The sequence below is a fragment of the Neodiprion virginianus genome, chromosome 3 (genome assembly GCF_021901495.1).
Source record: "Neodiprion virginianus isolate iyNeoVirg1 chromosome 3, iyNeoVirg1.1, whole genome shotgun sequence".
In the NCBI taxonomy this organism is placed as follows: Eukaryota; Metazoa; Arthropoda; class Insecta; order Hymenoptera; family Diprionidae; genus Neodiprion; species Neodiprion virginianus.
This window is the reverse complement of record NC_060879.1, coordinates 16,435,030-16,452,275: the sequence shown is the minus strand read 5'-3', so window position 1 is coordinate 16,452,275 and position 17,246 is coordinate 16,435,030. Positions and strand designations below refer to the sequence as shown.

General features: G+C 39.8%; 1 protein-coding gene across 2 annotated transcripts in view; it reads right to left on the bottom strand.

The window, feature by feature from the left end:
• The window catches only part of LOC124300718 (GPI inositol-deacylase), a 239,856-nt gene that overhangs the window by 99,125 nt on the left and 123,485 nt on the right, over positions 1 to 17,246 (bottom strand). For both annotated transcript variants that reach the window (XM_046755045.1, XM_046755046.1), the window contains 2 exons: positions 8,259 to 8,362; positions 7,716 to 8,156 (listed from right to left, as the gene is read on the bottom strand). In XM_046755045.1, coding sequence (XP_046611001.1) covers positions 7,716 to 8,156; positions 8,259 to 8,362 — 545 coding nt within the window. The remainder of the gene's footprint in view (positions 1 to 7,715; positions 8,157 to 8,258; positions 8,363 to 17,246) is intronic.

Here is a 17,246-nt window from a genome sequence, read left to right as displayed (position 1 = left end):
TCGCTGGGAAATGAGAAGGCTGCAGGAGTCAAAGCTCAATTGCGTGAGGCTATAGATTCTTTTTGTGTGGTATTGCAAAAAATTTCTACAGCATATTTGTGTGAGCTCGAAGTGGAGGGTGTGTCAGGCTCTTGCGAAAATGCATTAAAGAACTCGTGCGAAAAGATAGTGAAAATAACCGATTCTATTACCGATACAATTTGTAACGCCTCCGTTGGCCGCGCTCGTACCTTTTCGGATATCGCGGCACTTCCTGCCCGTCATGGTAGTAATAACTCTATCGCTCTTGAATAATATTCAGCGCTCTACCTTTGTGACTATTGGTCCTCGCGAGGCAGCAAAAGATAAGTTTCTGACAGCAAAAACAACAGATGAGGCTATGAGAAAAATTATTAATCCTGCACGTTTGAATATGAACGTAAGAAGAGTGATTTATACTGACGGTAGTACGATGGTACTTGAGGGCGACTCGCTTGATGTTGATGTAATTAGGGAGCAGCTAGCTGCGGCTGACGCTGAACTCGAGATAAAAACGAATGCAACAAAAAATCCGCGACTGACTGTGCACGATGTTCCGATTGATCTCGAAGCATCCGATGTTGTTAATTGTATTGTCAACCAGAATCGGTCTGACTGTGAACTTGATTCTGTTAAGGTAGTTTACATGTACCCGCCGCGTAACTCCAGGAATGTCCGTTCGTGTATAATCGAAGTGTCGCCCGAACGTCGTAAAGCCTTGTTATCGAAGGCTCGCGTATACTTAAACTGGCGATCTTGCCGTGTTCATGACCACGTCTCTTTGATGCAGTGCTATAACTGTTTGAAATTTGGCTATACTTCTAAAGAATGTAAAAATAATGCGTGTTGCGGTTTTTGCGCTGGTGCACATGCAACAAATAGTTGTGGAACTAAACATAAGCTGAGCTGTAGTAACTGCGTGTCGGCCAAGGCAACTAACGTCTCCCATTCTGCTTATGATAAAAGCAAATGCCTTGTACTGCGTAGACAAATTGACCGCGCTATCTCTTTTATCAATTATGGCGAGTAATGGTGCGCTATCGAGGTATCTTTGTGTTAGTCACTGTAACACTCAGTCTCTTCCAGCGCAATTTGGCGCGGTCCAAAATTTTATGTTAGAATATGGCATGCATGTCATGGGGATCAGTGAATCATTCCTAAAGCCAGAGAAACTTTCTTCTTGCTATAAGATTCCGCACTATAATCTGTACCGTAACGATCGGACGACTAGGGGCGGAGGAGGTGTTGCAATGTATGTTCACGACTCAATTAAAGCCAAAGTGGTTGCTCTTTCGCCACAATCTACGGCAAGAGACACCAGACCCGAGTATCTCTTCGTTGAACTTCAATTCGGCTCATACAAGTTTCTCTGCGCACTTGTTTACAACCCTCCAAAAACGGGCTTTTGGTGTGAAACGGTTGAGGATGCGCTGCTTGGTTGCGGGGGCGCCTATGACAATATCTTTCTCATCGGTGACCTCAATATTGATTGGTTTTCCTCTCTTTCACCTCGCAGGACATTAGCTGATTCGCTGCAAACGTGTAATCTTGTGCGTTTGCCTCTTGATGCAACCCATCACGGAGCAAATCCGTTTTCTACCATCGATTACTTTTGTCTACTCAGCGACTCGCATCTGGCCTTCTATTCGCAGCACTACCTGCCTGTTATCTCTGAACACGAAGTTCTCCTTGCCTGCTTTACTTATGACCGTATTTTGCCTGCACCTAAAACAACCACCCGACGTTGCTTTAAAAATATTAACGCGGAACGTTTCCATCAGGACTTATGTTCAATAGATTGGCAATCAGTCACTGCCTCGGCGGATATCAATGCAAAGGTTGCCACCTTCTCTGACAGAATTACAAATCTCTACGATAAGCATGCCCCTCCTCGCACTTTTGTTGTACGAGGTAACCGACCATCGCCGTGGCTGACTCCTGAGTTGCGCGAAATTTTAAGAGCAAGAAACGCAGCTTGCCGTACCTACAGCCGTAATCATAAAGAAAGCGACAAGCTAATTCGCAAGCAATCGCGTAATCGTGCTAAAATAGCGATTCGTGATGCTATCACACGATATCATAGGGAAAAGTTTTAAAAGTGTAAATCGCCCAGAGAATTCTGGGATTATGTTAGTGAGGTGGACTTGTCAGGCAAATCAGATCGTAACGATCAGCTCCCTGTCGATCCGGGCTCGCTGAATAGGCATTTTATTGGCAGTGGTACCCCTATGAGCGCCAGCGTTGAGCATGATGTTGTGCCACCGGTGGAGGGTTGCGACGAGGATAGGTTCTATTTTCGGCACGTTGGTAGCGACGAAGTTTGCAATGCTATACGGTCGGCACGTTCTAACGCTTGTGGTCCAGACGGTATACCCCTGCGATTCTTGAGAGAGTGCATGATGTCTATCATCCCTATTTTGCAGAATATCTTCGCCTCTTCACTGCAAACAGGGGTTTTTCCATCTAGCTGGAAAAAAGCTCTGGTGCGACCTATCCCTAAGAAAAGTATGCCTAAAGTGCTGCAACACTTTAGACCTATTAGTATTTTAAATGCCACTTCGAAAATACTCGAGACCGTTGCCCACAGACAAATGACGGAATTCGTCGCTCAACGTGACTTGCTAGATCCGCATCAATCTGGCTTTCGAAAGTTTCACAGCACTCATTCTGCAGTATTAAAAATAGTTGATGATGTAAGAGTTGCCATCGACCGTCAGAAAGTCACATTATTGGTTGCGATTGATTTCTCGCGTGCATTTGACTTAGTAAATATTCAGTTGCTCTGTGACAAGCTGTATAATATGGGATTTTCTGCGTCGGCTTGTAATTGCTTTTGCTCATATCTGACGGGTCGGACTCAGGTAGTGGTGTCCCCCTTAGGCGAGCGTTCTCAACCACTAGGTAGAAGTGCGGGTGTGCCGCAAGGTTCCATCTTGGGCCCGCTACTCTTTTCGTTATTTATCAACGACATCGGTTCTGTACTTAAGCATTGTTCGTACCATCTATACGCTGATGACTTCTGCATTTATCTTCATGGTTCCTTCAGCGACTTTCCGGATATCATTCGGCGCGTTAATGAGGACTTGACTGATGTTGCTAACTGGGCGCGATCCAACTCACTTTTCATTAATACTGCGAAAACCGGTGCAATTTGGTTTGGTTCGGGCAGCTTTATCAAAAGGCTCTCCTCAGTCGTTGCACCTGACATCCTGCTTAGCAACACCGTTGTACACGTTAGTGAGACGCTAAAGATTTTGGTTGTTACACTTAACTCTGCGTTAACTTTTCGAGCTGAATGCGGTGTAATTAGAAGAAAGTGTACGGCTGCTCTTTATCGTTTTCGTCGATGCGGGCATTCCCTAACACTTACATGTAAGCTTACTCTAGTTAGGACACTCATAATGCCCTACTTTGATTATTGTGCAGAACTATATGTTTCGATCTCAGGTGAGCTTGCAACGAAACTTGGTAGAAGCATGAATGCCGCTAAACGTTTTGTGACGGGTGTCAATAAGGGCAGCCACATTTCTCCCGCATACATACAGCTGAACCTGTTACCATACGCTTATAGGATTGAGTACCTAGCTATGTCCTTCCTGGCTTCCGTCTTGCGTACTGGCCAACCTTCGTATCTCGGAAATAGATGCAGGTTTAGGGCCCCTGATCGTCCTGGAACGAAGCGCGCGACGCATCTTGATCTTGTAATTCCTAAGGCATGTCTAAATTATTTGCGTGATTCGTTTTTTGTCTCGTGCGCCGAAAAGTGGAACAAACTCCCGATCTCCGTTAGGAACATGTACGAACGCCCTTGTTTTAGGCAGCATTTGTATGCCCATTTGCTTAGTAAATTTAAACGTGATAAAGGTTTGTAAGTAGCACCATTGGTGTGTAGCCTAGCCTAGTTATTAGTCACTAATTTCGTTTGCGCCCTTCTTTGTTATTTTTACTTTTTTTTTTTATTATAGTAATGCCTATTTACTATACTATATAATATATATTGTTACTATACCCAATAAGCACCTTGATATATTTCGCACAATGCTTAGGCTATACGGGAACTCTAGTCATTGACTTCTGGATCCCTAGTCTCCCTCCCTCCCTCCCTCCCTCCCTCCCTCCCTCCCTCCCTCCCTCCCTCCCTCCCTCCCTCCCTCCCTCCCTCCCTCCCTCCCTCCCTCCCTCCCTCCCTCCCTCCCTCCCTCCCTCCCTCCCTCCCTCCCTCCCTCCCTCCCTCCCTCCCTCCCTCCCTCCCTCCCTCCCTCCCTCCCTCCCTCCCTCCCTCCCTCCCTCCCTCCCTCCCTCCCTCCCTCCCTCCCTCCCTCCCTCCCTCCCTCCCTCCCTCCCTCCCTCCCTCCCTCCCTCCCTCCCTCCCTCCCTCCCTCCCTCCCTCCCTCCCTCCCTCCCTCCCTCCCTCCCTCCCTCCCTCCCTCCCTCCCTCCCTCCCTCCCTCCCTCCCTCCCTCCCTCCCTCCCTCCCTCCCTCCCTCCCTCCCTCCCTCCCTCCCTCTCTCTCTCTCTCTCTCTCTCTCTCTCTCTTTGTCAAGTAAAAATATTCACTCATTTTTATAACAATTTTTCTCGCTAGGTTCCATATAGCTACCCTGTGGCACGTACGCGATTCTAGAGGTGTGGCAGGTAAGGGTTGACTTCCCAAGATGGGAGGATAAATCACCGATCACGGAGTGCCTCAGGCTAATAGTGGAGACTAGACCTTTGTATTTTGCAGTGTGTGTATGTGTGCATGTGGGTGAATGACTGGTTTGATGCATGACCAGACGTCTGATTAATTTATATTATGCAATTAGATACACGAATTCCCAGATATCGCTACTGTCGACGCACTGATGGCACTAAGGGCCCGAATATGATTTCTTAAGCTGAGTTACCAAATCTGATCGGTTAATACAAATTACCGTGCAATTACAGTAATGTGATAGCCGGTCATTGTTTAAGAAACTCATGTGTACAGCAGGTATCAAACTCCCGAAGATTAGCACGGTGACTAGCACGGTCGCACTGACGATACGTAGCGCTCAGGTATATGTCATGGAAAATACCAGACGAACATTCAAAGCAGGCCAAGCTCCTCATGATCGTCACCTGAGACCGTCCACCGCTGATAATGCGGACTGTAAGTCTTCAGTATAAGTTGCTTTGTCTTACGCATTCTACGCGTAATTCTTGACCACGCAGTCTTTATTCTACAGCCTTAGCGAACGGTCACGCCGATACTTACGTTATATTTCCTGCACGTATACTCCTTGATATTTACTTTACTTACAATAAATAAAAGACGATCTGACCATTAATCCACCTGATTCAATGACTTATTTCGTGGTAACCTTCGAAATTCTTTAAGCTTAATTTCTTTTCTTTTATCGTAGAACGGTAAAATCAACAATGATTCATTTGAACCGGTTCTAGAAGTTTTTATTAACTCGGAAATCTTTATTTTTGCGCCCTTCACGTTAAAGGTTATATTTTCGATATTTATCAGGAAAAATGTCTGTACTCTATGTCCAGTGGCTAAAGACGTTGCCTACTCCCGGCAGAACTGCAGCTTGCAGACGTTCACGCGATGCAAGTTTTCTCCGTCATTTATAAAGATATCGAACTTCTATTAGAAGCATTTCGAAGGCGAAGGAGTAATCTGTGCCGTGTATTTTTGCGAATTAAAATTTTCTTTTCAGAGCCGTAAAAAAAGCACTGAAAGCGAGCAAACTTCCCGTTGTAATAAAACAAGAACTAATTTTTTTTTCACAGTTCTACGAAATACACGGCACAGATACATCCTTCACCTTTAATTTAGGATTAAGAACAATAAAATCGAACTTAAGAGTTGCAAGAAAACTTGCAAGCATGAAACAGCGGATTTTCGCCGCGCAAAGCGATAGCCTAGCGCCATCTCTGTCTTAGGCCGCTCGTCATACGAACTAACGGCCGTAGCAGCAGTCTGCATTTAACACGTGCAAACCCGTAATTCAAACCGCCAGCTGTGAGCGTTATTCGGTGTGTTCTTCGTGAAAAAATATTAGTAAAGTATCTAAAACTCCTTGATAAGTGTTCATCAGTCATTCGTTATGACTAAGATAATGAAAGTGTTACGGAAAAGTTAGAAAAAGGGCCAGGGTTGGAAAAATTTGGCGGCTTATAAGCGGGAGTGGTTAAGGTAAATAGAATGGTGTCAAGTTTGCTTAAGTAGATTTGGTTGTTTTCATTTTCAGACCGACTAACTAACATGCACGTTTTATTCATTCAGAACACCGTATTTTCCTAACAATCTCGTCGAATTATTATTTACCGTCCCTTTCTCAATGTGTGTTTTGTCAACATATTCTTCCGAAAATCATTTTCCATCTTTCGTCCACTCACGATTACAAACTTACCGATGACTTTTACCGCACACTGATCTACCTAACTGACTATTTGATTGTGATATTTGACATCTACTTGCCAAGGTCAATGCGCAATACACTAATGAATTGAAAACCTGACGTGCTATCGGAGACATTGTTGCAGCGTAAAGTTCTGCCTTTTGCCCGCAATAGTAGATTCCAGACGTGCTCGACAACTTCCGATTCGCGACCCTCGTTAAATAATTGAACCTAGAATTTCTGCGGTCAAATCAAAACACAACGACTGACGTTTCCACCCGTAAGAAACAGAAAACGACAACCTACAGTACTAACGAGTAACTATACAGACGTTTTTACATATTTCTATATCTTTCCTTTCATTTATAACTTTTTCACAATAATGTCACACACAGAAAGCTATTCTTGATTCAAGAGTATTTTATTTCTTGGATCAAGAGTATGCTATTTTTTTAATAAAAATATCACATATTCTTCAATGAAGAATACTTAGCACTTGATTCAAGAATATTTTAATTCTTGATTGAAGGATTGTTTTCTTTGTGTGTAGGCCATTTTTTTATTTTTTGTATTACAAATCAACCCTCGCATGTATATCCTGCTTGTTAAATTTTCATTTTTCAGTTACAGCCTATTCAAAATTTTGCACGGATACAACGTGTTTTCACATTATGTTTTCAAGTTCAGAAATGGAAGAATTTCTGAATAATTACCTTTCATATTCGTTTGCTGAATGTTTGCATGTTGTGGGTCAAATAAACTCCAGTGGTATCTAAGTGCCGTGAATCGTTAAACAACCGAAATGCCATCGCAGTTGTTTTAGTGACAGCCATGTGACGTGAGTATGCGAATACGTGTGTCAGCTGTCAACGAAATATTTAATAATAATCTATTTCTTTAATTTAAATGTAATCTGCCTCTGCTATTCCACCCAAAACAATTTTGAATAAGAAATCATTCCGTCACAAAACATTTGAAAAGTATTCTCTAGTCTCCGAAAATTCATCCCGCGAAATTCACTTGTACGTGTGCACATGTGGTAGTGTCAGAAAAATGAAAGATATCAAGATGGTTGACTCTTAAGCAAAAGAGAAAATTTTTACTAGTAAGATCATACTAGTTGATTTCAGATGAAAAAATTGATAAACTCTTAAGCCATTTTGCTAGCAGTACAATGTTAGACCAAAATTAGAAGTCAGAAAATCACGCGACCAGCGTTACATCCGTTTTCCGAATATAGTTTGCGTGAATTAAAATATGAGTTTGTAGATTCATCGGTGATCCTTCTAAGAGTTTATGATAAGTTATATAAATATTTACGAACCTGTAAGAGGTGATAATTGAAGACGTCTAATTTGTGTTGTTTGTTTGAAGTGATTCTGGGATATCTTCCAACCAAGTCAACACAGTCGAATAAAGCACGAATTATGGCAAGAAGGAATTCCTTGCACCAAAGTATGGATACATGATCAGTAGATTTCCAAACACCAGGAACATGCGTTGTGAGGACGTTGAGATCAGCTGTCCGATCTACAATTTGATTGCTATTAACCAATACATCACGAGGTCCTCCTCCAACAGAAATGGTCAACACTTTTGACTTATTGGTAAGTGCTCCGGGGTTTTGTAAATTTTGGTAAATCGTTGCTATAGAAGTGTCAAAAATCAATGCTGCCTCGTGGGGTGTGGCTAACATAATTATTGTATTCACGTGGCTAACATTCATATTTGGATCAAGCAGCACTCCTTTGCCCACAATGCCACCCTAGAACAATATTTTGAAAAATTATAATATTGTGCATCGGAATAAGAAGCCAGTGACACTTTATAACGATGGAAAAAAATGGGATGCTTCAAAAACACGTACCATCGAGTGTCCTATAATTATTACGCTGTCTATCTTGCCTCCATAAAATCTTAGAATTTTCCGTATGCAATGAGACACAAATTCAATTTGTTCTTTCAAGACACCTGAAACAAAAACTTCGTAATTACATGAATATACACTTCTCGCAAAAATTAAGGGAACAAAAAAATTTTCGCAATTTTTTGGTGATTTTCAACAGGCTGTATTTCAGTGAAAAATGATCGTACAAGAAATAAAAAACAAAGATTTTGAAGCTTGAAGACTCTAGTTTTTGAATTTTTCGGTTTGAAAATTTTTGAAGCACTGTTAATTTATAAAAAAAAAAATAAAAAAAAATTTTTCCGAGCCAAACCAATGCATAGGTCGCATAGCCTATTTATTCAGCTTCAAGATGCTTTTTTTTTAAACCTCGATACGACCATTTGTCTTCGAGATATCGAATTTTGAATGCCAAAAGATCCTTTTTCACTCAACTGCCGATATCTCTAGAACTACTGGTCGCCTAGCGAGCCGGAGGGCAGTTTCTTTTTTTGCAGAAAATTTCCTACAAAAGTCTGTCATGGTTGATGTCAAAAAAATTTTTTTTCCACCTGTAGCGTTAACGTGAAAAAAGAGCAAAAAAATGTCATTTTGCCTTTTTTTGGATAATCGACTGCATCTTCGTCAATATTGGGGGGAAAGCTTAGGTTAGAAGAAAATTTTACAGCCTAGTGTACCCCAAAGGTCTCCCTAAATCGGTAGATCGATCGGTTCAGCGGTTTTCCTGGACCGATTGATTGAAATTTTGAAAAAATTAAGAGAACAAGGTTCCTTAAGAAACAAAAACCTTGTTCCCTTGTTTAGCTCGGAAAAATTTTTCCATGCCCGTAGAGCGAAAAAAAAATGTGAAAAATTTTGAAAATTTTTTCTTCGTGCTTTATCCAAGGATTGCATGGCTAACAGTGCTTCGAAAAACTTTTAACCGAAAAATTCAAAAACTAGAGTCTTCAAGCTTCAAAAGCTTTTTTTTTTATTTCTTGTACGACCATTTTTCACTGAAATACAGCCTGTTGAAAATCACCAAAAAATTTTGAAAATTTATTTGTTCCCTTAATTTTTGCGAGAAGTGTATTATATGATAGTATGGTACGATATGAAATGTTACATATTTCTGTAAATTCAAAATCACTTTCGAAAAACCGAATTATATAACGATGTTGACTAATATCTCAGGTAAGGTACAGTTACCATGTCGTACGAGCGAAGTCGGCCGCTACAGCAGTTATTGTGTATAACCGCGTTATGATCGTAAAAACGTCTGCAATCTAACAATCAATTTTGATTTATTCAATCATTTGGAATCATATCGTAGTCTTTCTGATTACAATAATCATGAAATCTATAAAACTTTGACCCTGATTATATGAAATTTAAAAATCGTGGCAGTAAGATGGTCTTATTGGTTATTCATCAGATGGTAAAGATAAAATCATTGATGATTACAGATGACTACCTATAATTGCCTTTTTTTGAATCACAGTAGTCATGTAATTTTTTTCTAGACATACATATTTATCATGGCTACGAACATTGAATGAATGTAGTCATGCATATTCAAATTTTTACATTCAAAACAAGAAATCTTTTGTAACTATAAAAATATGTATGTAGTCTCTGTACTCTACAATCACTGTGTCACTTTTTTCTGAGCAGCCAAACCCTCGGACGTACATGAATAACAATTGGAGGTAAATTAGTGGTTCTGCAAAGACGCGGGATGAGGTAAAGGGTCTAGTCGCATAAGCATGTCAAAAAAGCTCCCGAAGATTTTCAACGGGGAATGGGGGCAAAAAATTTATCATCCAAAGGAACACATTTCGACCAAAATTGAACCCTCTAATCTTCCTATTTATTGCTGACTGTCAAATATTGCGTTTTCGCGTTTTTCCTTTTTTTTCTTCGACCTCATTGAAGCTATCGTACTAAAAAAAATCACAAACACGAAACTGGTCAGAATACGTAAAAAAACGTATTTTTCAACCAATGTTGGCGTCAATATCGAGAAAAAAAAATGAAGAAGTTTTCTTTTCCTGTTTTCACTATCAAAAAATAGACTTGCATCCATCATTATTTTTTAGAAAGAGTATATGCTCAAAATACAAAACTTCAAATTTTTTCAGATTTTTCACTTTGGTGCGCCATTGTAAAAAAAAATAAAAAACCGCGTTTTTAAATATTTTTCCGGGATTTTTCAGCATCTGGGTATTCGATGGTCGATTTATTTCACTTCCGAGTACGCTTCTACAAATACACGTACAGACACATTGTTCCAAAACGAAACTCGAGATTTCACCCTGAGCTAGCTAGCTAGCTAGCCTTTAATGTGACCCAATATCAAATCAGCAGGAACGGTAAATGATTTTTTTTAGTATTTATATTTATGTATCACATTTATACTGGAGGTCACTCAAATTCACGTTCTAGTATTAATGTTACGTGGCAGGTTGGAAATAAATAGTCCTATATGTGTTAACGTTACGCGGTATCCTTTTGGGTGCGAAAATCAGCCGAAAACTCTCGGTTTTCGTGCTAGAGCCTATTCACCTCTTCGAGTATCACCGGTGCTTGAATGGTAGTTTTTTTTGTTTTGTTTTCGCACTCTCTCAAGTACAGACGTCGTTAACTCTCGTGTGGATCACGTTACTTTTGTAAGCGGGAATCTACGACTCACGGTTAAAAGAATCTTGTTCAACGGCTTTCACTCCGGAACGACTACAACATTTGCAATTCGGTAGTTTCAGTAATTTCAACATCCATAAACCTGTACCGGAAAATAAAGAGCTTCATTTTCGCAAGAATTTCTCCACGAGTGTGCCGCCATTTCCTCGCATTATCCGAACCCGCTTCGCCACGAGTTTTTCGTGTAACACCGATTCAACCACGGTATTTAATTCAACTGTGTCCGCAAGCGAATGCGTGCACAATGACAGAATTGAGATTCTAAATTTACATCGGGAATCTCGATGAGATTCTCATTTCCAAATGTATCGGCCAATCGGTACATTTTTGGAGCATTTTTTTTTTCGGTCTGTTGTGTATTTGTAGGACCGTGCCTGGCAGTGAAATAAATCAACCATAGAATACCCAGATACTGAACAACCCCGGAAAACTAGTAAAATATGTGGTTTTTATTTTTTTTTTGACAATGGCGCACCAATGCGAAAAATCTGGGAAAATTAGAGGTTTTGTACTTTGAGCACATACTCTTTCTAAAAAATAATGATGGGTGTAAGTTTAATTTATCATAGTTAAAACAGGAAAAGAAAACTTATTAATTTTTTTCTACTCGGAATTAACGCGAAGATGGGTTAAAAAAATACTTTGTTTACGTATTCTGACCAGTTTCGCGTTTGTGATTTTTTTTAGCACGATAGATCCCATGAGGTCGAAGAAAAAAAGGAAAAACGCCTAAATGCAATACTTGACAGTCTGCAACAAATAGGAAGATTAGAAGGTTCAAATTTGGCTGAAATGTGTTCCTTTGGATAACATATCTTTTGCCCCTATTCCTGAAAATCTTCGGCGGCATTTTTGACATGCTTATTCGGCTAGACCCTTTGTTAGTAACGTTACTGTAACGATACACATTCAGAAGAAATCGTTACTTTACAACTTCAGGATTGAAATTTAGTATACTATAATAAACAAAACAAGTTCATATTTTGAAAGTTTAATTCCTCGAAGGTCATTCTAGAATTGCACAATAATAAATTTTTTCCTGATGTTTCGTTATGTTAACATTACTAACTTCAGCCTCGTTCAATCACTACTTTGAAGAAAATAGTACTTATTAATGCTCGTTTAGGCTCGCATTCAATGTATTTCTAAAAATGATTATACTCCAGAATGTTCAAGGCCAATTTTTAGATGAAGTTCGGCTATTTTTTTTCTTTCTCTTTTTAACCTTTCCTGACACTCAGAGCTATCTAAAATTACGGTGATAACGCGATGGAACTGAGATGTATCATATTTATTACTATAATATAACTTTTTATTAGTTCTTAACAAGTTTTCGTTCTTCTTACGTTTTATAAGTTTTTATTCGGTACTCATTTAAACTTATTTTCATTATTATTGCCTGACTACGCTGGTACGATAATTTGACTATTTCGAGGGTTGTTTCATTATCCACTCAACATTACCGTTCCTACATCGATCTCACATGTTTTTGTCGTCCCCTTCTTTAATCCGTCGCTTGTGGCAGGGAATTGTGTTTTTATCACCTGTGCGGCTTAATTTTATATGTTGTGACGTGGTATTTCATAGCCCGTCACATGGTTTAAATATCGCACTTCCCTGCTTACAGAATATCGCTAAAAACAACGAAAACACGTCTGAGGCGAATACTCCAAAAAGAACCACTAGTTAGATTTAAGTGAAATTTCCTTATTAAGATAATTCTATTATATTTTCTAATTTTGTAACGCCCTACGAGAACCAACTACGAAACTTCCGCTTCGAGATACCTAGACACTGCCTGACAGGGGTCACGTACCAGGTCAACAGCCGGCCACCACCAACTACGGACTACCGAATATCGCTGAAGCAACTCCAGATGGATGCCTACCTGGTTTGCGAAAACGGTCGTGCGTGATGCACAAACAGGACCTCCAACTACGTAGACTTATCGGCCAAGAGCCGAACCATGAACTAACGCTACTATCGCTCGGATGCATCGCCGACGGCGTACAGGGCTGTACATCGACAACACAAAGAAACCTCCCGTCGACGATTCTTATCAGCCCGGAGCTGAACCGACCACGATACCTACTTAACCGTTGTCTATGAAGTAAGGACGGTTGTATCTTCAAAAACCGTCTTATCGAAGGGCTGTAGCGTGGGTCACGTTCGACTATGTGGACCACGTTGACCTGGTGGATACAGTGTGGAGATCCGGTATGAGGACCATCACTACCAGATCGTTCCGGCATGAGGGCTCCGATGAACGAGTGCCGTGATGCAGCGCCAACGAGATAGTCATAACTGAGAGTACCAGAAAAGCAAGAAGTATAGCATAATCGGTCGCAAGTCCAAAACATCGGTAACACAATCTTCTCGCGCACCTCAATAGCGCAACACATGAGGGGTACGACTTCCCCTCTCGCCAACGATACAGCACAGCTGATGGAAACCCCTCCGACCACCGCGCGACGTGTCCATACCTCAATACCTGTCAGCAAAGGAGACGAAAACAAGCGACGAGGGATTATCGCCGCCCTACCTGTAGACCCGACCTACGCGACCTGTTAGTCCAATTAAAATAACGCAAATTTGAGGAAGAATCACGTGACAGCAGCACGACGAAAATCGCCAGGATCACCGCTCGTCTCGACACTCTACATTCAGTTTTCTAAACAGACAGACGTGTTCTCGCCGTTAAAGTTTTCCATCATCGATTATCGCACCTTCTAGTATTCTGTACCAGTTTCTATCTTCTTTCCCCGTAAGTGAGGTTCCTTTTCTATTTTGTGAAGCCACGAAATTACTTGCAATATATCGTTTCTCTCTTTTTCTCTCGCAGTTGCTCTGCGTGAGCCGCTTGGGCTCGTATCTTACTTTTTTCTATTTTTTATCGCAAGTAACTTCGCGACTGGTTGGCTCTTACTTACGCAGTTGGTAGTGACTATTGCTTTATTTAATTATCACTCTCTTCTAGAATAGTCTGAATATCTAATATCGCTGTATAGCAGCACTGTAACATTGTTTTACTTATACCGAATTGAAAGAAAAGACAATTGACCGCTTGATACCGCTTAGCTTATTTTGAGATGTAATTATTTCTTAGTCCTTGTAACCACCGGTATCTGCTAATTTATCAATTCTCACATCAGCTACTGAGCATTACTATTTCTTTTAATTTTTTCAGTTAACTAATAACTGTTTCTTTACCGATTCTCTCCTGAGTAATTAATCTTAGTAAGTGTACCGCGCGAGCGATCTTATATCGCTGCGCGGCATCACTCGTCGTTCTTTTAACTTTGGAGTATTGCGCCGTATTGAATAACAACTTTTTCATTATTTTCTTCGCTAATACCGCTGATCGTAGTTGTCCGTAGTCTCTCTGATTCGTAGTACGCTGCGCATTAATCCTCTTGAATATTACTTTTTTTAATCACGAAATTATCTTTTGCTGTTCTGAATATTATCACTCATCGCCTCACACTTGCCGCAAACTAGAGACTACGTACTATCTGTTAGTTTCTATAACAATAATTCTCTATCTGATTACTTGGCTAGTTATATCAACAGACCGCATTCCGCTGTAATTAAAATAATAATTTACCTGACATTTTTCTTTGAATCTACCCCGTAATCAATACAGTCCCTGCACGTGTTATATTTCTAGTAACTTTGGTAATTTGATAACTATTACCATTTTTGTACTTCGCATGTTTCTTATAATTCTCGCCGTTTGCATAATTTCTCACCCCTCGGGTACCTATTTGCCGTCTCGATTCTCATATTTTACGGCTTGCGTTATTAATGCTTAATTTAAGTACCGTAGATGGTGGATTATATATTTCTTTGTTCTGCTCAATTATTGTAAAACCGTATTAATTATTACCTAGGATAATAGTATCGCGAGCCTAAACACACCTCTCGCTTATTCTAAAAACGTTCTGTTTATTTGTTAAGTCTCTCGCTCAACTTTTTCCTGGCTGTGAACTAACTTTCTCACATGACTTAATTGTATCTAAATCTCTTTAGTTGTTCGCTTGTTATTAATATTTCTCGGTTCATGGTCAATATACTTGTTACTATTTCTGCTTCGCCTGCTTCTTATTTTATCTCTTGGATCCAACCCCTCCCCCCACCATTATCTTGTCTATACTGAGTAAGCTGTGCAAAACCGTCGTAGAATCTGATCTTGTCTTGAGCTATATCTTCTCTTCTATTATCTATCTATTATCTATTTTCTGACGCACCTGCGTCTGGCGCCCAATAATTATATCTTTCTCTCTAATTATCTCTCAATAACTAATTATGCAGGTTAGTAACTGCGCCGTAGGGTAACCGTCTTTAACCCTCGCAATTATCATCAAGATAAGTATAAATAAAAGTTGGTTACAATGTATTAACTTCATTTTGGTTGTTTTTACTATGTTATTCTTGTTTTCGTAAGCTTATGTAAAGTTTAGTTGTACATCGTAATGAGTAGTTCTTTCGTTAGAGTCTATGTTATTTCATTTTAGACTTAAGGGGGAGAGTTCGGTGAAAAAAAAAGGTCCCGTATCTTTGAATCAATTTCATTGAAATTTGGAGCATTTATTTGGAATCCTAACACTACAATCTGATCCATAATTCAACTCAATAGGTCAAGTAATTCCAAAGTTATGTACTTTTTTTTTAGATTTCTTCGAAACATCCCTTGCGCATTAGGTTTCATCGTAGAAGGTTGAAATTTTTTGTGGATACATTTAATGCCATGGACTAAAAATTGTTGCAGGAAATTTTTGATTAGAGATTTCTTAGTCATTGAAACTATTACTTCAACAGTTTGAATTTTTTTTTTTTTTGTTACAATTATTGGTATATTATAGGCTGAGAAATGAGTTATATTCACCAGAGCTAAAATTCCCTGCAAACGATTTCATGATAATATGCCTAAGAATATATCTGCCAAAGGGCAAAATAATTGGATGAAACCTAATGCGCAAGGAATATTTTGAATGCCTGAAAACATAGTTCTGAGATAAAAGCGATTGAATGAATTCAGTTTCATGAACTTCTAAGCAGCAAATATGTAGTATACACACAATGAGTTCTTTACTGTAGAGATAAGATACTTTGACTTAGTTGACTTCAACATTGATTTGGACCATAAAAAATTGGGTCAAAAGAAAAAAAAATTCATTATTCAGCAATTTTTTTTTTAATTCCATTTATTTGAATCGAGTTCAAAATTCATCTCAGAATGTAAGTAATAATATTGATAAATCATGTGTCGCTCGTCAGTGCCTATTGTTGTTTTATTGATCTTCAATTTCATTCTTCGGTGAAGTTTGTATCCAATCAGCTTCTGCGTGTCTGTTCTGAATTCAACTCTCTTCTTCGTCCGCTTCTTCCGCCAGAATCATTCAATTTTCAATGAACTCACTCTGGGACATAAAGGCAAAGAAAAGTCCAATTATTTTACTGTGGAATGATTATTAGGGCTAGACAAATATTTCAATAATATATTGAGTAAATGAAAACGATCAACTAATATTTATCTAGCCTCCACTTGAGTATACTATACAATAATATAAGTAAATACAGGAGCTGACTGCTTGCAAATTAGTCCTGTGAAGAAACCGTTAAAATTCTTCGACACCATACGTTGTCCCTTCTGCTTCTGTTTCAGTCTTCTCCGTAGCGGTTTTTTCAATTTTCTCTGTTCGTCTTGGCTTACTTGCACTTCGTCGTTGCTTTTCATTCAGCCTTACGCTTTCGTCTGGCATGTTGTTGCTGGCTCGCCTTTTTGCATTATCTGTCACCTCATTAGGCGTCACTAACCGTCTTTTTCTTTTGAGCAAGGAGCGCTCCCATATTGAATTTAGCAACTACAGTGGCTACTGTAGTTCTTACTGCACTCTGATTTGTGACCATCCTGTCACACTGTAAAATCAGTCGAAGTAGCATTTAGTTGGGCTGCGATAACGATACACACCTGGCAGTACTTTGAGAGTACTTGGTAATCGATCGCCATCCAGTAAGGATGTCGATGACTATTCCTACTCCGTATAACGATGTAAGGCCGAGTTTGTGTCACGTACCGGTGTAAAACACTGCGACGTCAAGTACTACCCCACTCTCCATTGAACGATATATTAATTCATGCGCTCTTCTAACAGTTTGTTCAGCTTTCTCGAAAACTCTTGCTTTTAACTTCTCAGTCTCCGCAGTCAAGTGGTTCACATGACTTTTGAAGCTACTGACACTCACGCCTTTCATATCCATTATATTGCA